The sequence below is a fragment of the Lepisosteus oculatus genome, chromosome 7 (assembly GCF_040954835.1).
Source record: "Lepisosteus oculatus isolate fLepOcu1 chromosome 7, fLepOcu1.hap2, whole genome shotgun sequence".
Classification (NCBI taxonomy): domain Eukaryota; kingdom Metazoa; phylum Chordata; class Actinopteri; order Semionotiformes; family Lepisosteidae; genus Lepisosteus; species Lepisosteus oculatus.
Window position 1 is genome coordinate 2,725,025 of NC_090702.1, and position 26,356 is coordinate 2,751,380.

The window sequence follows — 26,356 nt, forward strand, 5'->3', positions numbered from 1 at the left end:
AAATGAAATCATTAACCACCACTTGACACCCGTAACCTGCAAATGACCCAGTCTGAACACCCCCCACAATGGGGTGACCCCCCACAATGGATGAGGTTTCTTCGTCCGGAACAGACTGCTTAGCAACGGAGTTTAAAGAGCTCTCCGCCTCACTAGCTCTTCAGGAGGAGATACAGACACTACGAGCCCTTTTCTACTCCGGCAGGAAAACGTGTAACTTTCTGGAAAACGGATTCTCAGCTTGTTGATTGAAGCAGACGTGTGCCTGCGGGGGATAAAGAACAAAAAAAACATGTAAGGTCGACGTTTATTTGTAAATGTACGTAGCGCTAGCTGTAGATTCATTGTTGCAAAGACCTGGATTTTGCAAGACTGGTTTGGGAAGCGCAGCAGAGTTAAATTTGTTTGGGAGACCTACAGGGCACTGAATTTCGTGGGATATGAGGGGGGAAAGATTTGCGTTTATCTACTTGCATGTCTGAAAGAATTGGATGAGATTATAGCGTCGGTTCTTAGCAGTAGTATGGATTTCAGCCTTGGCAGCTGATTAGGGCAGCTGTCGATCCACGTCTTTGGAAGGGCGGTTTTAAATTAAGGAACACCTAAGAAACTAAAATCAAAAGATGGAGGGGGAGACTTTTTTTTTAATTCAAAAATTTTGAATTTGTTTTATATAATAAACGGTAGTGTTTATTTGTGTCGATTTTGTTTACCGCGAGATAAGAAGCTCTCTACTGGGAAATGACTCGTAATTTGCAGCTCTTCACTCAATAATCAAGAAACTGTTTTCTGTTTATCCTTTTGATGTCTTTGTATTATCTTAGATAGCCAAAGCAGTAATTTACGCGTGAATACGCAGCGAACAAATTGTTTTTTAAAGCACTGTTTTTGTCCTGTGATGTTTTGGGAAAGCAAGATGATAATGTGAACAGTGGTTAAAATCTTATCTTTTGGTTAGATTGACCAAATTTACATTTGTTTGCCCGATTTAATTCCCTGATTAAAAAAAACAAACATATCTGAAATACCTCCGGATAAATGAAGGATGTCGTAAGACTTTTTTTGTACTTGCTATGAACCAAGACTGAAACCCTGCAAAGCAGTACTTACTGTTCAGGTTTTACACCGGTGTTTTATTCAGTGGTATAAAACAAAGTATTAATCTATATGTCACTGTTTAAAGATGTGATTAGAATAAAAAAGACCTTAACTGAAACAGTCCAGTTTAAGGCTGTGAACTGAGACTGAACAATCCTTTCTTTTCCTCAAACTCTGGCAGCTCATGTCTTTTAAGATCCCAAATGAAGTGTGCACAACGTAGTCTCAAGAGGACTCTGAATTGAACAGGTTCTGGCAAACATTTTCAAAACCTTTGCTTTTCCATGTGGACTCTGAAGCAGGTTGGATTTGCAACCTTGAATTTGAAGTGGTACAGGTTAGCTTTCTGAAAGGAGGCCAGGTCTGACATGAACATTTGTTTGTCCTGCAGCTGCAGGCCAAATCAAAGTTATAATGCCCTTACAGTGCAGTGCACCTTGACCTGGGACGTACTCACCCCTGGGGTGAAAATATGCCTTTTTTCTGGGGTGCGTGAGATAGGCTAGATCTATTTTTAGAAGGTGAATCATAAAAAAAAAAAAAAAACCATAAGCACAGGCGCACAAGGACAACTAATTTATTAACCAAACCCTGGGATTTTAAGGTCATCTTAAATCATATGTACTTACTTTTACAGTGAAATTAAAATAAATGCTACAATCCTCTCTCTTTCATTCTACAGTTCTGACATGCTGTATCTTAGGTTTACAGAACCGACCTGTTTCAGAGATTTTTGATCAGGGGTGCAAAAACAGGTTTTGAGCAACAAGAGGGTGCAGACTGCAGTCAAGGTAAAGGACCACCTGTCTAATCAGATTACAGTGATGGCTTTAGGCGTGACACCACCTTCCCTGAAAGTACTGTGGCCCTATTACATTCAGAATTCCTGTCTGGACGCTCCACTCAAAGCTGTTTTCAGGTCAGGGGGAATCCCACTATCACCACCAGTGTGCAGCCCCACATGGATGATGCGGCAGTACACTTAACACACATCAGTTATCAGTGGGGAGGAGAGCAGATTTCATAGACCAGCACTATTAAGATGCCATGACTGGTAAAGGCCAGGGGGAAATTTGATCAGGACACTGGGGTAACACCCCTACTCTTGTCGAGAAACACCCTGGGATTTTTAATGACCACAGAGAGTCAGGACCTGGGTTTTACGTCTCATCTGAAGGACGATGCTTTTTTACAATATAGTGTCCCCGTCACTATACTGGGTCATGAGGACCCACACAGACTGCAGGGTGAGCGCCCCCTGCTGGCCCCACTAACACCTCTCCCAGCAGCAGCCTCAGCTTTCCCAGGAGTCTCCCCTCCAGGTACTGGCCAGACTCTCACGCCTGCTGAGCTCCAGTGGTTTACCAGGTATGAGTTGCAGGTTGATCTGGCTTCTGGCTGTATTACTAATTATGCAGTTGATAAATTAAATAATTAAAGCCAGTGTGAGCTGCATTTAAACCTCCTTCAGTCGACTTCAGTAAAGGCACTAGGCTACTTTTCCCCTTTGTCCTGCAGGCTGTGGAAGTGGGCTGTGTCTGTGGTGGCTACTGCAGTGATGGTTGGGATATATCTGCTTCCTTCTCCCATTGAGCCAGAGCCATTCGTGTGAGTACAAGCACAAGCACAAGCACAGTTCCAGACAGTAGATCCACTGATGTGTTGCAGCTCCTGCAGAAAACAGAGCAGGTTGTCTTTTAGCTCACTGCTGAAGCATGTGTCACACTTGCTCAAGAAGGGCAGCTGTCTGGGCACGATGACATGCTGTAACAGGGCACATTCCTGGGACGACATCTTCATTCGTCAGCGCTCTGTTTTAAACCGTTTTTTTTTTTCCCCACAGGGCTGGTAGTGACTTCATCTTTTTCATTTCACCACGCTGAATACCAAAAAAAAATGGACAAGATTTGAAATGCTTGATATTTAGGGTTTGAGTTGTTTTTTTTATCAGTACTAGCTGTCTGATTTTTACAACATTGACTCTTTAATACAAATGTTTCCCGCCTTGTACTAATAGTTTAGAGATGTAACACTGTGCACTCGTTAAAGTTAAATGCGATTTTTTTTTTCCAGCCTGGAAACGTCTAAATCTGTTTGGCTTTACTGCTTCTACAGTGTTCTCTAGTTTTACTGTTCCAGCATCGATGTCCATCCATCCATTTTCTAACTGCAAACTCGGGAAGAACATGCAAGCTCCACACAGACTGCACCCCAGGTCCGGAATTAAACCCAGGGTCCCAGTGCTGTGAGGCAATTATGCTAACTACTGCTCCACAGTGCCTTCCAGCATCTAAGTCATTGATATAAATTAGGAAGAATAGTGGAAGAACACAATTGAAATATAATGATAAATTAGGATGAGCAGTGGTCCTAATACAGATCCTTGTGGTACTCCACTCAAGCCACTTTGCAGATTCATGCACTTACCCCTTAACTGTAAGAGCTGTTTTTTACAAACTGAGAATGTTTTATGAGGAATGTAATGAGAAGCGTTCTTAAATTTCAAATATACAATATCACTCTTTGTATACAATTGGTGGCTGGGGGTTGTGCGTTTTTCTAACAAGTCAAGGACAATCTATTTTCTTCTAAAGCCACGCTGATTAGCCGTTAGGAACCTATACAGATCATCGTTGAGTTCAGATGATCTTTTCCAGAATCCAGTTAGAGCCAGCTGTAACTTTCCAAAAAGAAGACTTACTGGTCTCTACTCCATTTACAATGACAAATATCAACTCTTGGAGGAGTTGAGTTAACGACCTATGAATAATATCTCGTTGCCTGAAGTACAAATGGTACCTGGAGCCTGGAGATTTGCTTATCTTCCTCGGTTCTCCTACCTGTAAGACGCATGAGCCCCTTCTGGGATAATAGCGCAGGATTCTGGGATATGAAACGCAGAATTTTTTCCTTTCCTCAGTCTGACACTTGTGAGCAGCGGAGCGACAGATCCACTTCACTCTTTGGCCATGTCCCTGCCATCAGCTGAAACATTGCTCATCTCTATCTCCGAGCCACTTGCTCTTTTGCTGTGGTGGCAAAGTTTACTTACCTTATAAATGCAGTGCAGTATCTTTTTCTGTTTCCTGTCCAATAGGCGTTTTGTGACTGTTCATGCTGTTTTTTTTTTATTTCTTTTCTACAAGCTGGAACTGTGCTTCTGTAGTCATTCTGGGGTGTGCTGTTTTGTAGTTTGGCAGGACACGCTGCTAAATTATGAGTGCCCCACAGATGACTATCTTACAGTCCTGGGCAGTTTCTCTGGGGCAGCTCTGCGAGGTTGCCCGTGACGATGAATTCCACTTGTTTTTGAAGAGTTTGTCGTTGGGTTTTTTTTTTTGTCAGTACTGAACCCGCTGGGGGCGGGGGGGGTTTACCGACAATGTCCTCCGCTCTCGCAGATTTGAGAAGACCCCTCCTACCCTGCAGGGCCCCCTGGCCGTGAACAGGGACCTCCAGGAAGGCCGGAGAATCTTCGCTGGGCAGCTGAAAGGGCCCGAGTCCTTCACCGCCGACGCGGATGGTAGGTGTGTCGCGTCAACTGGTTGGCGCCAAGGGGTCTTGTGGGTAGGAAACCCAAAACACATGCCACTGATAGGGGAGCTCGCCTTCTTGAAGGTGACCCAAGTGGCGAATCATGACCATCTGAATCCCAGAACTCGCTCTCGGACTGGAGTGTGATCTCCTTGGGAAACACACAGCTCCATTGGGTTCACGGATGACGATGATGGTGATGATGGCCGGCCGTCATGTCCGACAACGACGGTCGTACTTCACGCAGCTTCATCTGTTTGGAAGACGAGCTGCATGGACACGACGGACGGCCATCGCCATCATCCGTGAACCCGATGGAGCCGTGGTTTTCCAAGGAGATCACGCTCCGATCCGGGAGTGAGTTCTGGGAATCAGATGGTCGTGACGTGCCACTTGGGTCACCTTCAAGAAGGGCGCGCTCCCCTAGAAGTGCTGTGTGTTTTGGGCTCGAAGCACTGACCTTCTTTGTGCGCGGCTCTGGAGATCTGGTGGAGCCCGAGTCAGCTGACGTGACATTCTCGCCCTTCTCCTGTGCAGGTGACTTGTACACGGGCACAGTGGACGGCCGACTCTGGAGGATCCATGAAGATCGCTTGTACTTTATTACCCAGATGGGCCGAAATGTCTCAGGATGCGGTTAGTGAAGGCCGGAGCAATAAAGAAGGGAAAAATCCCGAATGGATGAATGAAAGTTCGGGGGGGGGGGTTGGGTGTGTCTGCTTTGGAGTGTGACGGACAGTGCCTTAATAATTGATAATAAATAATTCCTTACACTTGTATAGCGCTTTTCTAGACACTCCGCTCAAAGCGCTTTACAGGTAATGGGGATCCCCTCCACCACCACCAGTGTGCAGCCCCACCTGGATGATGCGACGGCAGCCATAGTGCGCCAGAACGCTCCCCACACACCAGCTCTCAGTGGGGAGGAGAGCAGAGTAATGAAGCCAATTCATAAATGGGGATTATTAGGAGGCCTTGATTGGTCAGGGCCAATGGGAAATTTGGACAGGACACCGGGGTTACACCCCTACTCTTTTCGAGAAACGCCCTGGGATTTTTAATGACCACAGAGAGTCAGGGCCTCGGTTTTATGTCTCATCCGAAGGACGGCGCCTGTTTACAGTATAGTGTCCCCGTCACTATACTGGGGCATTAGGACCGCAGGGTGAGTGGCCCCTGCTGGCCCCACTAACACCTCTTGTGTGTTTGTATTCACAGACTCTTTTTATCTACCCGATCAACAGGTTAAACCGGCTAGAGATCAGATTGGAAAGCAAAGTTTTCCTTAAGTACCAGTGAAAGCAAAGCAAAACCTTTGAGGGGAAAAAAAAACAGCTTTTTACATCTGCTGATGTCTTGGGTCTGCCTGCTTAAAGAAAGTGTGGCCACTTTAAAGCAGCAGGACAGTAGGGTCCCATCTCTAGATGGGATGTCAAAAAGTAATACCCCCGTTACCTGTGAGATCACAGATCAAATCGTTAGGCAAGCGTGTGAATGCCCCCTTTTTATGTTTGTAGGTAGAAGTCCAAATAAAACTGAGACCAGAAGGCTCTTCTTTACACAAAGGGTAGTAGGAGTGTGGGACAAGCTGCCCAGCCATGTGGTTGAAGCCGATACCCTGGCTTCTCTCGAAACACAGCTGGATGAGTTAGTTATTAATAACTATGAACCAGGCCTGATGGCACTGAATGGCTTCCTCCTTATTTCCTGACTTCCTAATACCACTGTGGTGGCCGGAAGTCAGGATAGGAGTCTCTGTCTCTCATCAGGCACCCCCGACTATGAGCCTGTGTGTGGCCGGCCTCACGGAGTCAGGCTGGACAGGGAGGGGTACTTGATTGTGGCAGACTCGTACTTGGGGCTCTACAGAGTGCACCCCAAGACTGGAGAGAAGACCCTCCTTGTGTCCAACGAGGAAGGTAAGAAGCATCATTATCAGCCCTAGATGGCTTTTTCATCCATCCATTCATTCATTTTCTAGCTGCTTGATCCAATTCAGGGTCGTGGGGGGGGACCCGGAGCCTATCCCAGCAAGCAATGGGTGCAAGGCAGGGTACACCCTGGATGGGACGCCAGTCCATCACAGGACACACACACACAACACGAGGGCCAGTTTTCCCAGAAGCCGATGAACCCAGCAGCATGGCTTTGGACTGTAGGCTGGAAACCAGCGCACCTGGAGGAAACCCACACAAACCCGGGGAGAACATGCAAACTCCACACAGAACTGAACCCAGGCACCCAGCACTGTGTGGCACCAATGCTAATCACTGCACCACTTTCTTATTTCAGTGCCTCATTGGTTTTTGTATGTATCCCAAACCCATCAGGAAATGCTAATTGTTTAAGTCTTAAGTCTATCCCACACTGGCAGATCAGGGATCTGACATGCTTCTCCAGTGTGCCTCATTGGGGAACCTCTGCAAGCTCCATAGCGTCTTACAGGAGAGCTGGAGCCAATTGGAGGAGGTGGGAGTGTCTCTCAGTGATGTCATTGCAAGCTTGCGGCTGCCCAGCACGTCCCAAGAGTTGCTGTTGTGCCAAAAGATTATCCAGGCGGACTAAGACACCCAACACTCTAGTACATCTTAACAGCTTGTGCGTCGCTGCTTGGGGGATCTTGGTGACGGACAGAGAATGACTCAGCCTGGGCTCGAACAGGGCGAAATGTCTCGCTGTTTTCAAAGAGAATGGTCATGCCAGGCTCTGGAGAAAAATGTAGCATTGCTGTAGGCCAGGCTGCAAGAGGTTGCTCTCGCAAAATAAAAAGAGAATCAGTCTTGGATGATGTGTTGAGCACTTGTCAGGTAAAGCAGCTACTGCCTGCACTGTTGTAGAGGATGCCAGGCAGTTCAGCGAAGGGTTGAAGTGAGTTTTACTTTGTGACAAAACAAGGATCCAGAGAACGCCTAGAAATTCACATGGAGTGTCTCCCCTGTGGTGCTCTGAATTCAAGCAGTTCTGCAGGAAGGTTTATAATCTGATTACAGCTCTGGACCCACTCTGGTCTTACCATGAGTTCTAGAAGTGACCACTGCATGTGCATTAGAACACTTGCATCCACACAATGGCTGTTTCAAATAATGTTATTCCTGAAATGTCACATTACAACAGGTTTCTGTTTAAAATGCATTCAGGCTAAGGTCAGGAATGCAGCCAGATCAATAATAATAATAAAAAAAATACTTTATTTTATATAGCGCCTTTAAAGGTGGCTTCTCAAAGCGCTTTACAGGATGACAACAACAATACATAAAAAAGAATACACAAGATAAAACACAATGACAATCCACAGAGGAGACCGTGGATGGTGGTACTAAGAAAAGCAGAGGGGTGAAGAATGGAACCAGTTCAGTAAAGGCTTTTCTGAATAAGAGGGTTTTGAGTCTGGATTTGAAGGAGTTTAGAGAAGGTGACTCTCTGATATCCTTGGGGAGAGAGTTCCAGAGCTTGGGGGCATAGCAGGAGAAGGCCCTGTCACCCCTAGAGTGTAGATGGGCTTGGGGGACAGTGAGGAGAGCAGAATCAGAAGAGCGAAGGTTTTGAGGTGGGGAGTAGGGCGATAATAGTTCAGGGAGGTACTGAGGGGCCAGGCCATGCAGAGCCTTATAGGTGAGCATGAGGATGTTAAAGTCTACACGGAATTTGACCGGAAGCCAGTGCAAGGACTTCAGGACAGGAGTAATGTGACCACTGGCACTGGACCTGGTCAGGATTCTGGCTGCTGAATTTTGGACATCCTGCAGTTTGTTCAGAGTAGATTTAGATACCCCAGTGAGTTGAGCACTACAGTAGTAGATCAGATCAGACTTCTACACTGTCAAACCTGGGAACACAGTGTGTACTCTTCTGTTTTTTCTGCTGGGAAAAAAGTTTTTATAGACCCTGGTTTCTGTCCTGTTCCCCAGGACAGCAGGCTCTCTGATCATTCTGGTCTAGAACACGGTTTCCGATCAGCTCAATGCGAGTATAAACTCATCTGTGCTTATTATTTGAAAGGGGTTTGTGTCTCGCATCTAGGTGTCGATGGAATCCCCTTCAAGTTCCTGAATGGGCTGGAAATCTCCCGAAATGGCACTGTGTTCTTCACGGACTCGAGCGGCAAGTGGGGCAGGAGGCACCACAGATATGAGGTGAGCCCCCAGATTCTTCTGTCTGTGTCATCTTTGACCTCACATGGTCTGCCTGGGGCAGTTTTCTGCTTCTGTTGTACACCTACGGGCAATTTGTCGCGCCAGTACTTCTCAGTTAATCGCTGGCAATCTCGCTGTAAGGATTTAGTTTTAAATGAAAAGATTTCTTTTTGGGGGCAGCACAGTGGTCAGCATTACTGCCTTGCAGCGCTGGGAATGTGGGTTCAATTCCAGACCTGGGGTGCTGTCTGTGTGGAGTTTGCATGTTCTCACCATGTTCATGTGGGTTTCCACGGAGTGCTCCGGTTTCCTCCCACAGTCCAAAGACATGCTGGTGGGTTAATTGGCTTCTGGGAAAAGTGTGTGTGTGTGTGTGTGTGTGTGTGTCCTGTGATTTGAAGCCATATCACTTTGCAACTCACAACTGGAAGCCCCACTGGAGCTCAGCAGCTGTGAGCCTGGCCAGTACCTGGAGGGGAGACTCAGTACCTGAGGCTGCTGCTGGAAGAGGTGTTACTGGGGCCAGCAGGGGGCGCTCACCCTGCGGTCTGTGTGGGTCCTAATGCCCCAGTATAGTAACCCTGTACTGTAAACAGGCGCCGTCCTTCGGATGAGATGTAAAACCGAGGTCCTGACTCTCTGTGGTCATTAAAAATCCCACGGTGTCTCTCGACAAGAGTAGGGGTGTAACACCCGGCGTCCTGGCCAAATTTCCCATTGGCCCTGACCAATCATGGCCTCCTAATAATCCCCCTCTATGAATTGGCTTCATCACTTTGCTCTCCTCCCCACTGAGAGCTGGTATGTGGTGAGCGTTCTGGCGCACTATGGCTGCCGTCGCATCATCCAGGTGGGGCTGCACACTGGTGGTGGTGGAGGGGATCCCCATTACCTGTAAAGCGCTTTGAGTGGAGTGTCCAGAAAAGCGCTATATAAGTGTAAGCAATTATTATTATTAGAACTGAACCTTACGGAGAAGTTGGCGACAGACGGTTGTCCGCGTCGCTTTTTTTTCTAAAGGAAGATTCAAATGTTCAGGTCATCGAAACCAACCACCTCGGACGGCTGCTGGCCTACGACCCCGCGACACGTTGGGTGCGGGCCGTCCTGGATGGGCTGTACATGGCCAATGGCATCGCCTTTTCCCCTGAGGAGGACTACCTGTTAATAGCCGAGACCAGCGTGGCCCGGATTCTGAGGTGGGTGTTGGGAAGAGTGTGACAAGAGGCAGAGCCTATATTGAATTGACTCCGAAGGGGAATGGAGATGGGGCAGCTTAGTGGCTCAGGGGTTGGCACTGCCGCTTCACAGCGCTGGGTTTCAGTTCCTGGGGTGCTGTCTATGTGGAGTTTGCATGTTCTCCCCCATGTTCGCATGGGTTGCCTTCCACAGTCCAAAGACGCGCTGGGAGGTAAATTGACTTCTGGGAGAGCTGGCCCTGGTGTGAGTGTGTGTGCATGCCCTGCGATGGACGGGGGTCCCATCCAGTGTGTACCCTGTCTTTTCCCTATTGCATGCTGGGATAGGCTCCCGCTCCCCCAGTACCCTGAATCTGGAGAACCAGTTCAATAAAATGGATGGAGATGTTAAGTGGGTCACAAGAATCTGAGCCCTCTGAATCTTCAAGCGATCCTGGGACCTCATAAGATACATGTGCAGTCTAGGAATCCATCCTTGTCCATCGTTCCAGGTTTTGGCTGAAGGGACCTAACGCTGGCAAGACAGAGATCTTCATTGACAACATGCCTGGCTACCCAGACAACATCAGGCTGACAGACCGAGGAACGTTTCTTGTTGGCATAAGTACAACTCGATTTCCAGGCTTCTCGCGACCCTTTCTGGACCTCATCGGACCTCACCCTGCGCTGAAACGCTTCATCGCCAAGGTGCGTGAGATCTGTGTGTGAGATGCCAATGTCGCATCTCTCAAAGCTCTAGCAGACTCTCGGCTCCTCCAGTATCTCTGTCACAATACATTTTAAGGCGGAAGGTGTCAAGTCTGAATGAGCTGTGCAGATCTTGGCTCTCTTGACACTGCGCCTCTGTTGAAACCCAGCCCTGCCTCCAAAGAAACAAAAGCACACTTGTTCTCTTCTATCTCTGAAAGCAGGCGCCAGATTATGGAGTCAGACAGAAAGTGAGAACCACTGTTTTTTCAAAAGCCAGATTCTGTGTATGCAAAGATGGATAGAGAGCCCCGAAGGATAAATAGATTTCTTTTTGACTCTGAACAACTTTTTAATTAGATAGCTGTTGTTTTCCACGAGCTTCTCACGAAGTGTCCTGGATTTGTGTTTTTTTTTTAAATGGGTATGGTACAGTGCGATGCATTCCGTCAGGACGTTCGGGACAGTAAGTCGTTCTTTGGGTGGGGGGGGTGTTTCCGATCAGTGTCCGGTGGGACTCTCCGTCTCCTAATTTTGTTGCCATATCAGCTCAGTCCTTAACTACGCTGATCATCTGTCAGTCTGAGTAGGGAGCTGCGTCTGCATGGGTAGGCTGCAAGGGAACAGGTAAAAGCTTATTCCATGCTGAAAAGAATAGAGACAGAACGTTTCGGCTGTGCAGCCTTCAGGTGTGAGGTTTGGCGTTTTAAGTCGTGGCAGTTATTATATCCACTGAGGTCCTTTTTATCCTTGATTGCCAACTCGGCAGGAGCTGGATCCAATTAACTGGAGGAGGAATGCATTTTTGTAGTTAAGGCACACCCCCCACTTCAGTAAATGGTGTTTGAGCAGATGTTCTGGCAGCATCACACTTCCTCTTTCCTGCGCATCAGTGCTCCCCTTTTACTTCACCCCAACATCACCTCTTCAGCTGCCTCCCTGGCTCATTCCTCATTCCACTCATTCCAAGTGAGAGGGCAGGGAGGTTGCGGCAACCTGCAACACCCAGGGGAGTTAAGGCCAAAGTCTTAATCACTGCTGTCCCTTCATGTTTATCAGCCCACTTCGCCCTTATTAGAAAACTGACCTAACAGCTGAAAGGCTTCAAAAGGAATCAGAAGGCAGGGAGTTAAATTTTGTTTTATCTTGAAAGACGCGTGATGTGGTGACACTGAATTTGTTTTTAAGGCAGGCTCATCTCGGAGAAAGTCATTTATGTTCTGAAACATTTGCTGAGCAACGGTTCCCAGTGGTCTTTTTGGCTAGCTGGGATCCGGGAGCGCTGCTTGAATTGGCGATGGCCTGAAATTGAAGGAGATAATTAATAATAATAATAATAATAATAATAATTGCTTACACTTATATAGCGCTTTTCTGGACACTCCACTCAAAGCGCTTTACAGGTAATGGGGATCCCCTCCACCACCACCAGTGTGCAGCACCCACCTGGATGATGCGACGGCAGCCATAGTGCGCCAGAACGCTCCCCACACACCAGCTCTCAGTGGGGAGGAGAGCAGATTGTTGAAGCCAGTTCATAGAGGGGGATTATTAGGAGGCCATGATCGGTCAGGGCCAATGGGAAATTTGGCCAGGACACTGGGGTAACACCCCTACTCTTTTTGCGAAATGCCCTGGGATTTTTAATGACCACAGAGAGTCAGGACCTCGGTTTTAAGTCTCATCCGCAGGACGGCGCTTGTTTACAGTCTAGTGTCCCTGTCACTACACTGGGGCATGAGGACCCACACAGACCGCAGGGTGAGCGCCCCCTGCTGGCCCCACTAACACCTCTCCCAGCAGCAGCCTCAGTTTTTCCCAGGAGGTCTCCCATCCAGGCTCACACCTGCTGAGCTTCAGTGGGCTGCCAGTTCTGAGTGATAAGGCTGCTGGCTGCTACTGAGCTGGATGGAATCAGTTTGGTGAAACCCTGCAGGGGCTCTGTTTGCCCTGTTTTCGCGGGTGTGTGTGTGTACTGAGGGAGCCGCGCCGTGCAGCTCAAGTCTCCCTGTCCTCCCAGGTCACCCCCCTGGAGTTTTTCAGCGTGCTCCTCCGGAAACACGGGCTGGCGCTGGAGCTGAGCGGCGCCGGGGAAGTCCGGCGGAGCCTGCACGACCCGGACGGCGCCGTCACCTGGGCCGTCAGCGACGCCTTCGAGCATCGGGGCCGGCTGTATCTGGGGAACACCGACCTGCCCTTCCTCGCCGTCCTGGATCTGCATAGCTAACGCCCCACCCACCTCAGAGGGTGGATGAATGGGTGGGTGGCTGGGGGGGGGAAGGAGAGATTTGTGTCCGTCTTGTACCGAACTGACCACCGGTCACTGTCCGAGTCTCCGAATCCCTGCTGCCCCGACGAGCTCATCCCGACCTGACCATTGCTGGAGGTTTGGCTTGGTGTTGATCACAGACATGAGCCATTTCCTTGGAGACCAAGTGTGGGGGGGATGAAATCAAGCGACACACTAGCCAAACTGACAGTCACCCAGCGTTCTGAAAGTCCTCAAAGAGCTGCTCAGTGTTACACCCAAGGATGAGCCAGCTGGGAACACAGTTCCCCAGCTGCCACCAAAAGCACGGGCCAACTGGCTGACTGCTGCTCACTACAGTGCAGCTGGAATATTGCAAACCAGTTGGCAGAAGCACCCCAGCCGCATGGGAGCAGTATTGGAAAATTCCCGTGTTCCAGAGAGGGGCGGACAGCAGGAGGAAACGGCACGCAGCCTCTGCCGAGAGATCCGATCCCTTTCTCCACCGAGCTCGGGCCCTCCACGCCGAATCTCAACGGGGGGGAGGGGTGTTTCCGAACTGGCAGGCGTGACGTGACAGGTGTGCGGCGAACGGGGGTTCAAAACGTCTTTCTTGCCCGAACGCAGGCACACCTGGGAAGGTCGGTCTGCACCCTGAACTCAGGCAGGGCACTGATACCATATCCCGCCAAATATACCGCATTCACACCCTTGGAAAGTATCGTGAATGAAATCGGATACATTTTGTAACACCATGATTCAGAAAGTGGAGCACAACTGTACGGGCTGAATCGCAAAATAACGCCGAGCGTTCAGCACCAATAAGGAGTGGAGCCCACAGTCAAGAACACCATTTATTTGAATGAATAACATTATTAATCAGAATTAGAATGTCTAACAATCCTAAATACTCATCGTAGCCTGTAGCCCTACTCCTCCGTCCACTCTGTGAAAGCCTGCTGCATATTTCAAGACTGAGAATGCAGACTGCAATAAATCTCTTTCACTTAAACCCAAGACCTAGAGGTTGTGGCAAGCTACATGTTTTTTTAACTGTTGTCCGCTGACCTGCTGGTTTTCATTCCAGCTGAGACTAATTACTTAAACAAATCCTTAAGGGAATTAACAAGTTGCTTGATTGGAATAGTTTACAGGTTTTTTTTTTCCCCCTGCTCCGAACTTTGGGATCTTAGTTTACTTCTGACCCGTGAGAGTCAACAGGCCGCCGCCAAGGTGTTTAAGAGCTCAAGACAAACATTTCAGCGGAATCCCAGTCTTAGGTCCATATTATTAAGATTCAGTTATGGAAGACAGCAGGAGTGAGTGTGGAGCTTGTAGGACCAGAATTGCTAATTCCTGCATTAGTTAACCTGGGAACCAATAGTTCTGAGGAACAGCGTGTGGGAATCTTTTCTGGAGTCTCGGATTCTGCAGTTTCCTAACCACCAACAGAATGTTTCACTAAAGGCACGAGTGTGTTGCTAAACCCTAATAAAATACAAAATACCCTGCTGGTGCTTCTCCAAATAAAGTACTCACAGTACATAACAGGCTCCTTAAATTGCACTTTCTCAGTCCATTGAAAGAACAGGACTTTGCGTTACAGCATGTAGCCTCCATTTCATTAAAAGAGGAGAAGGGGGGTTTGGCTTTTGATATGTATTAGAAATACGGATTATCAATTGTAGTTGGAAATGAATCGACTTTTGACCGATGCAACAGAAACAGCGAGTCATCCCTGAGGGTCTGACAGATCTCGCCCCTGTGCTCGAATCCTGAAGGCGAGCACGGGAGCCGAGCTCTGTCCAGCGGCCTTCCATATCTTTTGCCCAGGTCAACGGATTTAAAATCAGACCAAGAAATGAAGTGAAAACCAGCTGTGTCCTTTACTCTATCCGGAATAGTAAAACTGCTTTTGTAAGCACAGAACTGCTTTTTCTAACAGGTCAGCATTGGAAGTCTGACCTGTCGCTTGCTAATCCTTCCTCTCTCCGTACCAAGTCTGGTATGGAGACTTACCAGTTGTGCAAAGAGATCAAGTGCAACAGCGTCCTATGCAAGTGCTGTGCCGGAGAGCTAGAGCAACTAGTTGAATATTATATAAAAACTGAATGCATTTCTTGGGAATGGAATTCAGTGAAAAATTAAGCGGGAGGCTGAATTTGTGTCTTGGAGAGAAAACAAAAAACACCCCCTCCTAACTGCAGCTTTCTCTTGTCTTCCAACCCTCCACCCCAATTTTGAACCACTTCATCCAGTTTGGGGTCTTGGGGGAGCTGGAGTCTATCCCAACAAGCAATGGGCGCAAGGCAGGGTACACCCTGGATGGGACACCAGTCCAGCACAGGACACACACACACACTCACACTCACTCCAGGGCCAATTAACCTACCTGCATGTCTTTGGACTGTGGGAGGAAACCCACAGAAATAAGGGGGAGAACATGCAAACTCCACACAGACAGCACCCCAGGAATTGAACCCAGGGCCTCAGTGCTGTGAGGCAGCAGTGCCCACTACTCTGCCATCAGGTTGTCCCTCTTCTTATCTTACTTGTCCTAGGGCATTTGCTGTCAAGCACATGATGTTTAAGAAGAAGAAGAAAAAAAAGGATTTTTTTCTGCTGCTCTGATAACGCAGAGATGTCACGTGTCAGTCTCTTTAAGGAGGAAACCAGCTTTCACTCCTGTTTATGATCGGATTGCAGTATCGCTGGAGGGGGGGTGTCACTTTTTTCAATTGCAAACTTGGGAAAAATCAAACCTTTTCTGGTTTCTTATAGCCTGTTGCATCATATATTATAGGAATAGGCCAACAACCGCCAGACATAGACAATGATCTCGTCTCAATGCATAGTATGAATCCTGCGTATATACACGTTCAGGAGTGCCTGCATTGCAACTTTATCCATCTTTTTGCAGCAAGTATTTGAAAACAAGGGCACTTTTTCTTCTTAGAAGGGCTGATCACAGGTTTCAACCCCAAACTCAAGGACATCCACTACCGGGACACTTAAAAATAGTTTCAACCCACAGATTCCGTACAGAACCTGAAATCACAGCCTGAAAACACTCAACTAGACACTAGTGGGAAAGAAAACCAGACTGTGTTGGGAAATGACTAGTGTTATCAAAAGAGCTGCAACAAATTTCACAAAAACATATCCACAGACGGAGACTGTGAACCAGTCCAGGCATTATCAGTCTAGTGTGTCCTTTTGTCGAGACGATCTATAAATAACTCTTAAGTGAAAGTGTACTGTGAAAAATGTCAGTGTGTGGTTGATTAATATGCTTGACGTTCAGCTGGGTCGTGCAGGAGATATGCACAGTTATTTCGTCAATGCTGGCTTAGAGTCCACACGTTTTAGAAGTGCTGCAAAAGGCTGAAGGTGAGATATTCCTTTTATACTTAAAACGGTGGTGCTTTTTCAGTGTTGTATATAACCGTATTAGAATTGTAAAAGCTTTCGGGTTAAGGCCCGAGTTTTCTGGAGGCAGCTTATCAATCCTGCACATACTTGATCACATCGTCTTTGTGCCCGTCTTCTGCAGCAGAGGCGGTATTAGACAGCCAAAAAGGAAGTCTTTGCGAGGACAGACAGGATATGTGGTTGGGGTTTGTCCTCCAGGCCAGTCTCTACGTTACTTCAATGACTGCAGCAGCTCTCTTGCCCTGGGATGGTTGCTATTCAACACGAACCGTGCATCAGACCTGTACCTGAGAGAGAGAGGAAACGACTCCCTTACTCACTGCTGGACAGAACATCTAAGAACAGAAGAGAGGTTACAAAAGACAGGAGACCATTTGGCCTCTCTGGAACCTGTCTGATAGCAGCTAACGTAGCTGATACCCTGGCTTCTTGTAAGAACCAGCTCAGATCAAAGTCCATGGTCTGGGGGCTTGTTCCACACCCCCACCACCTTTTGTGTAAAGAGGTGTTTCTTGTGCTCAATGGGGGATCTCACCCAGACGGTTCTTGAAAGAAGCTAGGTTATCGGCTTCAACACCACAAATCACACAAGCAGGAACTAACTGGAAGAGCATTTAAAAGTACAGATGGCCCCCCCCTTTACACAAGGAGCGGCGGGAGTGTGGAACAAGTTACCCAGCTATGTTATTGAAGCCCGGCATCTTTCAAGATACAGCTGGATGAGATCATCCAGTCAGGACAGGAAACACGTCTTTACACAAAGAGTTGTGGGAGTGTGGAACAAGCTGCCTGGCCATGGTGCCGAACCCCAACTTCTTTCAAGGAATGTCTGGATATGTTCCGCAAATTAATCCGCTACTAACAAAGGGATGTCTAATTAGGCTGAATGCTCTTTTTCTGGTTTGTTACTTTTCCTGTGAAGATTTTATACAGCCGATTGTCAGGACAAGCAATGACAAGCAAGCACATCTCACAGGCTAACAGAAAGGTACAGCGAATGACGCTGCTGACCCAACCTCGGCTTGAACACGCCAGGAGTTCGGCAGCTGAGCCCGGAGCAGGTCTGCAGCATTATGGTCCTGCGGTTCATCTTCTCCAGCACCTCCTGGTCAATGGTTTTGGCGATATTGATCAGCTGGAACGGGTCGGCCGTCAGGTTGTAAACCTCCACAAAGAGCTGCAGGAAGAGGAGGGGGAGACGCAGTCCCAGTTACTCAGCACTCCCGGCCACGAAATACATTTCGAATTGAGCACAGCATTGCAAACGTTGTGGAAAGTTCTGTAAGCCCCCTGGGACGTCTACAGAAACCCCGAAGGAGGCGTTCACTCGAAGCCTGAATTCACGTCTCGCCGCCTCACCTCGCTGTCCTCGAACTCGCAGTACTGCAGGTTTGCTCCCTCCGCCAGGGTCCGGACGCAGGTGTACGTGTTGTTGGAGGCGTCTTCACAGACGCAGTCTGGGAAACATTGCTTGGATCGCAAAAAAAAAAAAGAAACCACACAAACAAAATGCACGTCAGATGGAGACGCCACTGTTCCAGTCCCTTCACTGGTTTTGGCTGTTGATGCTCATGCCCAAATCCCCACCCTACTATTTATTTAAGACTTGGCCTGTCCCATGCCCAAGTCTGAGACCGCAATGACCAACACTAACCATTAGAGGGCACCAAAACACAGTCTGATAGTCTCACCAAGTGGATCTTATAATGCAAATAGTAAAGGTTAATTCCACGCTCAGAAGGAGAAAGAAGAATAAACCTTTTTTCGCTGTTGACCCTTTTTCAAGTGTGAATTAGTCAATTATTGCGGTTTTGTATTGGGGGTTAAAATGCACAATCTGACCTGGGTGTAATTGCTGGAGTACCTTCACAGTGTTAGTGGTGATGAGGGAAGCTTAGACATTAGGTTTGAGTGGACTTAGTCTTTCTTAGTTTTTGCAAGACTTGCTAAAACTCTGCAATATGCCATACCGTGGCTTGAGGCAACAGCATCTACCACAGGGGTGGGTTAAAGTTATCCCAGCATTCTGCAGAAACATGACACTGTTATAAAGGTTCATATGGCAGGAATCTGAAGTCAGCAGTGCTGTGGCCCTGGCTTAAATTCCTGGGGTGCTGTCTGTGTGGAGTTTGCATGTTCTCCCTGTGCAGGGATTTTCTCCAACAGTCCAAAGACATGCTGGTGGGTTCACTGGCTTCTGGGAAAACTGGCCCTGGTGTGAGTGTGTGTGTCTGTGTGTGTGTCCTGTGATGGACTGGCCCTGGTGTGAGTGTGTGTGTGTGTCCTGGCCCCGGTGTCAAGTGTGTGTGTAACTGTGTGTGTGTCTTGTGATGGACTGGCCCTGGTGTGAGTGTGTGTGTGTGTCCTGGCCCCGATGTCAAGTGTGTGTGTAACTGTGTGTGTGTCCTGTGATGGACCGGCCCTGGTGTGAGTGTGTGTGTCTGTGTGTGTCCTGTGATGGACTGGCCCTGGTGTGTGTGTGTGTCCTGTGATGTACTGACCCTGGTGTGAGTGTGTGTGTGTCCTGTGATGTACTGGCCCTGGTGTGAGTGTGTGTGTGTGTCCTGTGATGGACTGGTGTCCTGCCCAGGGTGTATCCTGCCTTGTGCCCGTTGCATGCTGGGATAGGCTCCAGCTCCCAACCGCGACCCTCAATTAGAAAACGGATGGATGGTGGGGTGGTATGAAACAGTGCCGGCTGGTTTCCTCCCAGCTGTGAGAAGGCCCCTCCCTCCTGGAGAGGGCTGCCAGTGCTTACCGACACTCCCGGTCCCAGCACAGGGCAGGACGGGTCACCAACGTCTCCTCCTTCCCCGTTGTACTCCAGCAAGACGTCGGTCCTCCAGGTGACGTTATTCCCCTGGCCGCTCTGGAAGAACACCGTGCCCACCCCCCGGGGTTCAGTGAGAGGGCGGGTACAGGCCGTGACGGACCGGCACGTACACCCGCCCGGGGCCCCTATCCAACTCCTTTGATTTCTGCCGTCAGCTGGCCGCCTGGGGCTCCGGGTCCGAGGATAGAGCCCGTCTCCGGCGTCACTGGGAGAGATTCCGTGTGCTTCCCGGCTTCCCCCCAGAGATGCTCAAACCAGGTTGTCACGTCGACTTCAGGCTTGCAAACTACATCTACCACAGCTCTGTATGGTATGGCAACTTCAGTAATGCTGAGCGCAGAGCCCTAAACCGGCCAGTCCATCACTGGGGCTGCCCTCCCATCCATACAGGACACTGGTGCTTGAGGAAAGCTCTAAGCATCATCAAAGACCCCACACACCCCACCTACAGTCTGTATGACTCTCTACCATCTCGAAAACAGTACCGGAGCATTCGGGCCCGGACTACCAGACTCAGAGACAGTTTTTACCCCCGCACTATCAAACTATTCAACTCCCAGCCTCTCTCGCCTACGATCTGAACCTCACAGTGCCTTCTCTCTTACCCAAACCTCAAACACACACTGAAATCTACCTCTACCTCACATGTCAAAAAGGTCACTCCCCATAATTTTCTATCCATTATTTCATTCTGTTGATGTATGTTTTTGTACATCTGATGTCGTTTTGCACACTGCCTGTTGTCTCTGTCTCTCTTTTATTATACAATTGTATTGTTGTTGTTTTTTTGTACGACTTATCGCCTGAGAGCTCGCTAAATAGCATTTAGTTAGTCCATATACCTGTATACGAGTATAAATAACAATAAACTTGAACTTGAACTTGAAATCTGCTTCTTCAGGTTCTGTTTTCAATGAACAAACACGCACGTATCCGAGCGCACGAGTAGAGACCAAATAGGCAGGAACCTGTTCTTTTAGGCTCTTTCGCACACGAACCTGGGCTGCAAAATGCCAAATCGATTCAGACAAGCACGTTTGCGTGGGTTTAGCAAGTGGAAGGAAGACGATCTAGTGTATATGATGAGATGAGAAGAGTGATCTCAGATTTGGACAACCTACATGTGGTCCTTACATCCACGTGACAACAGGTTTTACTGCCACAAAAAAACAACAACATATTTCTTCAGGAAATGAATGCATCCCGACTTACAGCGTCACTTGGATCTAAATCAAAGGGGCTGGAGGGATTTACCATGAGGGGCAGAAAAGACATCCCATCCATCTGCGTCGGGTTCACGCTGTGTCCCGCGATGTCCATGATCGTTGGCCCAAGATCTATATTGGCGACGAGCATCTAACCGGAAAAACAAAAATGAAAAGGCGAGAGTCTCAGATGGAGTTACAAAGCAGGGAGGGTTGCGGGTTCAAATCCCAGGTGAGATCACTGTGAGCGTTCCGCTGTCCTCTCGCTCGGGGCTCTTTACACCCAGCAGGCTCCAGGACGCCCCCTCGCTTACAGGGGGACCACGTTTCAGAAACGTGTTCTTTCACCCGAGATTTTCCATCCCGAAACTACATCTCACGGTGACTTTCCACCCAAGCGCCCCCCTCTTTACCACGCGCCCCGATTTCGACGAGGAAGACCCGGGAGTCCCATGAGAAAGTCAGAAGCAGTGTGAGAGGAAAGGAAGAAGCTTGAAGAGGACAGATGGAGACAACACCCTCACCTGGCAAGTCTGGTTGGGTTTGATGCCAGGCCCTCTCACCAGCAGGGGGACTTTGATGTCAAACTCATAGAGCTGTCGCTTGTCTACAGGTAGGGAGAACTGGCCTGGGACAGGGGAGAGACAGGGCCGCGTTAGGCTGATTCACACAGACAGGACTGGCCTGGGACAGGGCAGAGACAGGCCTGTGTTAGGCTGATTCAAACACACACAGAACTGGCCTGGGACAGGGGAGAGACAAGGTTTCCAGTACCTAACTGATCCAAAAATCTCATTCATCTCTTTACTGCAAGACACCCTCGGCTTCAACAATATGGCTAGTAGCTTGCTCCATTCTCCCACAACCCTTTGTGTAAAGACGTGTCTCCTGTTTTCAGATTTAAAACTCCTGATTGCTTGGGCATTTAAGATCCCACGACACTGTAAAGACATTGTCCTGGCTGCATCCTTCTCCAGACTTTGACAATCTGACCTCTCAAACGTTTTCTTAATAAAGTGCTTTGGGGATGCTTCAAGATGCAAAGCATGTTAGTAATGTAGGGACCCGATACAAGTTTTCAAAATCTTCAAAGGCAGTGACAAAGAGAACTGGGCAGATTACTCCGGGATCAACACTGAAACACGAACCAGAGGGCACAGGTGGAAACTACATGGAAGGGCATTTGAAACTGAAAACAGGAGGCGTTCCTTTACGCAAAGGGTTGTGGGTGTATGGAACAAGCTACCCAGCCACCTTGCAGAGGATGATACTCCAGCTTCTTTCAGAAACATCTGTTTCATCTCAACCGTCCGCTGAGTAACCTTTGTAACCTTTCTTAAATGCATAATCCTCATTATTATTATTTTCGCACCTGTGTGATAGCCGTTGTCAGAGGTGAAGAATATGTATGTGTTCTGCAGCTCTCCACTTGTGTCCAGATGCTGCACCAGCTTTTCAACAAGGTCATCTACAGACAGCAGAGTCTGCCACCTGGGACAGAAACAGACTCAAGTCCACAGCTTCAGAGTTACAGTTTCTATTTGGCAACCAAAACCGAATGCTTTATCTTTGCTTGTATTCCAGCAGCCATATCACCCTGCAACTCACAACTGGTAACCAACTGAAGCTCAGCAGGTGTGAGCCTGGTCAGTACCTGGATTGGAGAATCCTGGGAAAAACTAAGGCTGCTGCTGGAAGAGGTGTTAGTGGGGCCAGCAGGGGGCGCTCACCCTGCGGTCTGTGTGGGTCCTCATGCCCCAGTATAGTGACGGTGACACTAGACTGTGAACAGTTGCCATCCTTCGGATGAGACGTAAAACCGAGGTCCTGACTCTCTGTGGTCATTAAAAATCCCAGGGCGTTTCTCGAAAAGAGTAGGGGTGTAACCAAATTTCCCATTGGCCCTGACCAATCATGGCCTCCTAATAATCCCCATCTATGAATTGGCTTCATCATTCTGCTCTCCTCCCCACAGAGCTGGTGTGTGGTGAGCGTTCTGGCGCACTATGGCTGCCGTCGCATCATCTAGGTGGATGCTGCACATGGTGGTGGTGGAGGGGATCCCCATTACCTGTAAAGTGCTTTGAGTGGAGTGTCCAGAAAAGCGCTATGTAAGTGTAAGCAATTATTATTATTATTATTATTATTATTATATCTGTAAACTGGAAAGTGCAACACTGTGCAATACTACAGTATGCTTCTAAGTGATTTGCAAATTGGATGACAGAAAGCCCATATGAAATCTCTCAGCCTTGAGGCACTGATTCAAATATTCAGAATCTTCCATTGCACAGAGATCTTCTTCAGGATGAACAGTGAAACATGAGTGAAACATGAACCAGAAGGCACTAGCAGAAAGTAAGGGCAGCGCATTCAATACCGACACACAGGGCCAGCGTCTTTACGCAAAGGGCGGTGGGAGTGTGGAACAAGCACGGAAGTGTACTTAAAACTGAAAACAGGAGGAGGCCGCAGAGAGGCTCCATCGCTCCCTGAGAGATCAGCTCTACATCATAGGCATTTCTAGGGGGTATTTTAACAGTTCAAAACGCAGCCATGAACAGCCTGCTGTCTTCCCATTTATGCGGTGTTGGGAAACAGGAGAAGCTTGGCACAAAACAGGTTTGACCCTCAACACAGAACGCTGGCCAGCCTAGCCTAAATAAAGACCCGGAGTTCCAGCAGGGGGATGTGTCTTTAAAGCACGAGGGAAAGCAGTCTAACTGCAGTCTGACACCGTGCAGGCCTTTGGATTAAGAAAGGGGTTTCCCCACGGTCGTCAACGGCAAAACTCACCTTCTCCTGTAGACGTCGTCCAGGAACTGGACGGAGGAATTGGACATCGGGGTCCTGGCTTGTCGGATCAGCCAGTGTTTCCCCTAGAGAGAAAGTAAGGAGATCTTACTCACTCTAGGGCAAGCTAGGGAGGACCGTAGTGAGGCCTCTTAGAAGCTTAAAAACGATTTTGATTTGCGATTCATTTTTGATGTATATCATACAGGGAGGGGGTGGCAGGGTGGTGCAGTGGTGAGCAGCGCTGGAGCACTGGGTTAGATTCCGGCCCTGGGATGCTGTCTGTGTGGAGTCCTCGGGTTCTCCAGCTGCTCTGTTATCCTCCCACAGTTCAAACACACGCTAGTGGGTTAACTGGCTTCTGGGAAAAAAACTGGACAGCTGGCTGCAGTGCACTATTGTTAGATCTGCAATGAATCACAGCTCCTGCAGCAACAGTCCAGGTAGGTGTGTCCTAAGTTATGAAGAAGGTGGTTTTGTATGAGAATAAATACAAGCTTGGACTTTCTTAATGAATTTGCATGTGCTTAAAATCTTGTTTTATCTTATATGAAATGATCAAGAGGGGTGCGGCACAGTGGTAAAATCGTTAGCAATGCTGCTCAGGCCCTGGGTGCAATTCTGGACCTGGGTTGCCATCTGTGTGGAGTCTGCATGTTCTCCCTGTTAAAACTACATCCAAAAAACGACATTACGGGTGAAATTCTTACACAGCTAGTCCGATAAATATCTGCTTAACACAATTAAGCACGTGTTAGTGAGCATTTCCTCCCACAGTTCGAGCTGGCAGGCTAATTGGCTTCTGGGAAAACTGGCCCTGGTGTGAGGGCGTGTGTGTGCCCTGCAATGGACTGGCGTCCTGTCCAGGGTGTACCCTGCCTTGTGCCCACTGCTTGCTGGGATAGCCTCCAGCTATCCTGTACCCTGTACTGGAAGAAGCAGATCGAATATGGATGGATGGGCTACCTGACGGGAGTTTTGTGGCCGTACCTTCCCGTGAACGTCGAAATTAGCCTCGCGGGGGGCTCTGACGCCTGCAAAGCTTTTCTCATACTGCGGGGCGGCTGTCCAGGGAGAGTGGGGTGCGGGCGTGGAGATCATCAGGAAGAAAGGCCTGGAGGAGGACTTGTACTCTAGGAAGTTCAGCGACGCGTTTGCCTGCCGGTAAGCACAACGAGACGCTGTTTCCGAGACGGCAGAAACGGACAGTTTCAACGCGCGCCCGTCTGAACACCAGTATTCGAAGAACCCCCAAGAGCACTGGACAAGTCCGGCTTTCTTTAGAATGAACAGCGAAACACGAACCAGAGGACCCAAGTGGAAACTACCTGGGAGGGCCGTGTTTTAAACTGAGGATAGGAGGCAGTTCTTTGCACAAAGGGTGGTGGGAGAGTGGAACTCCCAGCCATGTGGTTGAAGCCAATACAGTATGCTGGATAACCTCCTTAGATCAGTTAACAGCTAAATACCAAACAGGCCAAATAACAGCTATAGCTTTTCGTACAATCTTCTGTTCTCATGACAGTTAAAACTACATCCAAAAAACAACTCCAAAAAAAAACATTACAGGTGAAATTCTTACACAGCTAGACCGATAAATATATGCTTAACACAATTAAGGGCAATTAGACATAATACCTCAGACTGACAGTTAAAACTACATCATATAAAAAGAAAAATACAGGTTACCAGGTGACATTTGCATATAATGCAATATTTGAGTATATTAGCAATTAGGGCCCTACTTACGCACTGGATACCTGTAAAAATGGATGCACTCACTTTCATATTATCTCAATGAGTTTAAATGACATTGAAAAAATAACTGCAATTCATTTCGGAGCCTCGTGGCAGTCTAACCACTCCAGTAATACAAATCTACAGATAATGTATAATTAGGAATATAAAATTAGCCCTCATAATTATGAACATTTTATGACATATTTAAAGATAAAGATTAAAATGAGAAAAATAGATACACTCACTATTGATGAATATCAAATTATATCTTGACCACTTCACCTTAGCTAAAAAGGCTGCCTTCTAATGCTGCAAAACCATAGAACCTGATAGTGAAGTATAGTGCACTATAAACATATTACTTAATGTGCAGAGAGAGACCAAGAATCCAGTCATCCTCATTTGAAAGAGTAACATGCCTGAGCTCATACCTATCTTAAGGTTCACTTTATTACAGAATCAGTGGTTATTCTTTAATCCAGATAGGGGTTGCAACTTCCATTTTGAAGCAATTAATGAATTATATACTGTATAGAGCTAAAAAGTCAGGGAGACATTAAAATGATAACAAACCTCTATAGCCGATTAAAAGCATGTTAACAAATCCCTAAAGATGACAAAAGCCACAGACCAAACCTTAACCTTAGCGTTATTTATATCAGACTCCTCCCTCCTTCAACTTTATGGGCAGATTAAGAACTGGGCTATTTTCCTAACATAAGAGATAATGAATTTGCCTTTTCTGTGGAACCAGGCAGCGGAAAATACCGTTGTAGCCAGGAGCAGCACCTACAGATGTATGAAAGTATGAGCCTTATTAAAAACAAATCATGCTGTGGCGTGGATATTTACTTACACACAGCATGACAAGAGGGGGAAAACTACTGTTTATTTTAGCTGGCAAAGCAGCAGTGTGTTGCATAGACAAACGCTCACACAATTTGATACAGCCTCAGGTTCCTACTCTCCTTGTCCCCTGTCTTACCAACACGTCTGTCAGGTAGTCCTTGCTGTAGTTCTCTCCATGTTTCCTTGCTTTGCCATTCACTGACAGCGTGTAATTGTAGTACTTGGAGTTCTTCTCCTGCAGGGAAACACATTCATATGAGCTTGTGAGGTTGTTTCTTCCATATCTATCCACTTTCTAACAGGCGCAAGGCAGGGTACACCCCGGATGGGACGCTAGTCCACTGCGGAACACACACAGGCGCGCACCCAGACTTCAGGGCCAGTTTTCCCAGAATTCAGCTAACCTACCAATGTTGACCACCGCCGCCCAACCATGCTGCCCTTGTTTTTTTCCAGTTAGTACCACATACTGGCCCCCTGGGGTCCTGGAGGGCAGTGTTTCTACGGGAGCCCCAGTCTAGCAGTTCAATATTAAATCACCAAGGTGATTTATAACATGAAGTCATTTAGAGATCATCTAGAAGTAAAATCGAAGTGCTCTTCAG

The 26,356-nt window shown here is 47.9% G+C and overlaps 2 protein-coding genes across 4 annotated transcripts in view; one reads left to right on the top strand and one right to left on the bottom strand.

Annotated features, from left to right (window-relative positions):
- LOC102693358 (adipocyte plasma membrane-associated protein) lies at positions 1 to 13,999 on the top strand. Of its 2 annotated transcripts, none has more exons than XM_069192031.1 (9): positions 1 to 294; positions 2,617 to 2,706; positions 4,500 to 4,621; positions 5,170 to 5,268; positions 6,402 to 6,551; positions 8,653 to 8,765; positions 9,786 to 9,964; positions 10,456 to 10,651; positions 12,672 to 13,999. In XM_069192031.1, coding segments are annotated over exons 1-9 (1,158 nt in total). In that variant the 5' UTR covers positions 1 to 292; the 3' UTR covers positions 12,879 to 13,999. The 2 variants fall into 2 exon arrangements, with proteins under 2 accessions (XP_069048132.1, XP_069048133.1); XM_069192032.1 differs by having other exon boundaries at positions 4 to 294; positions 9,804 to 9,964.
- The window catches only part of gnsa (glucosamine (N-acetyl)-6-sulfatase a), a 21,924-nt gene continuing 9,308 nt past the window's right edge, over positions 13,741 to 26,356 (bottom strand). For both annotated transcript variants that reach the window (XM_015353325.2, XM_069192030.1), the window contains 10 exons: positions 25,888 to 25,986; positions 24,153 to 24,320; positions 23,166 to 23,248; positions 21,742 to 21,860; positions 20,894 to 20,997; positions 20,419 to 20,520; positions 19,090 to 19,200; positions 17,691 to 17,801; positions 17,348 to 17,508; positions 13,741 to 16,618 (listed from right to left, as the gene is read on the bottom strand). In XM_015353325.2, coding sequence (XP_015208811.2) covers positions 16,543 to 16,618; positions 17,348 to 17,508; positions 17,691 to 17,801; positions 19,090 to 19,200; positions 20,419 to 20,520; positions 20,894 to 20,997; positions 21,742 to 21,860; positions 23,166 to 23,248; positions 24,153 to 24,320; positions 25,888 to 25,986 — 1,134 coding nt within the window. In that variant the 3' untranslated portion in view covers positions 13,741 to 16,542. The remainder of the gene's footprint in view (positions 16,619 to 17,347; positions 17,509 to 17,690; positions 17,802 to 19,089; positions 19,201 to 20,418; positions 20,521 to 20,893; positions 20,998 to 21,741; positions 21,861 to 23,165; positions 23,249 to 24,152; positions 24,321 to 25,887; positions 25,987 to 26,356) is intronic.

Coding starts and splice junctions, on each gene's coding strand:
- LOC102693358 (XM_069192031.1), top strand. Junction 2,707..4,499: donor ATTGAGCCAGAGCCATTCGT/GTGAGTACAAGC, acceptor CCGCTCTCGCAG/ATTTGAGAAGACCCCTCCTA. Junction 6,552..8,652: donor CCTTGTGTCCAACGAGGAAG/GTAAGAAGCATC, acceptor TCTCGCATCTAG/GTGTCGATGGAATCCCCTTC.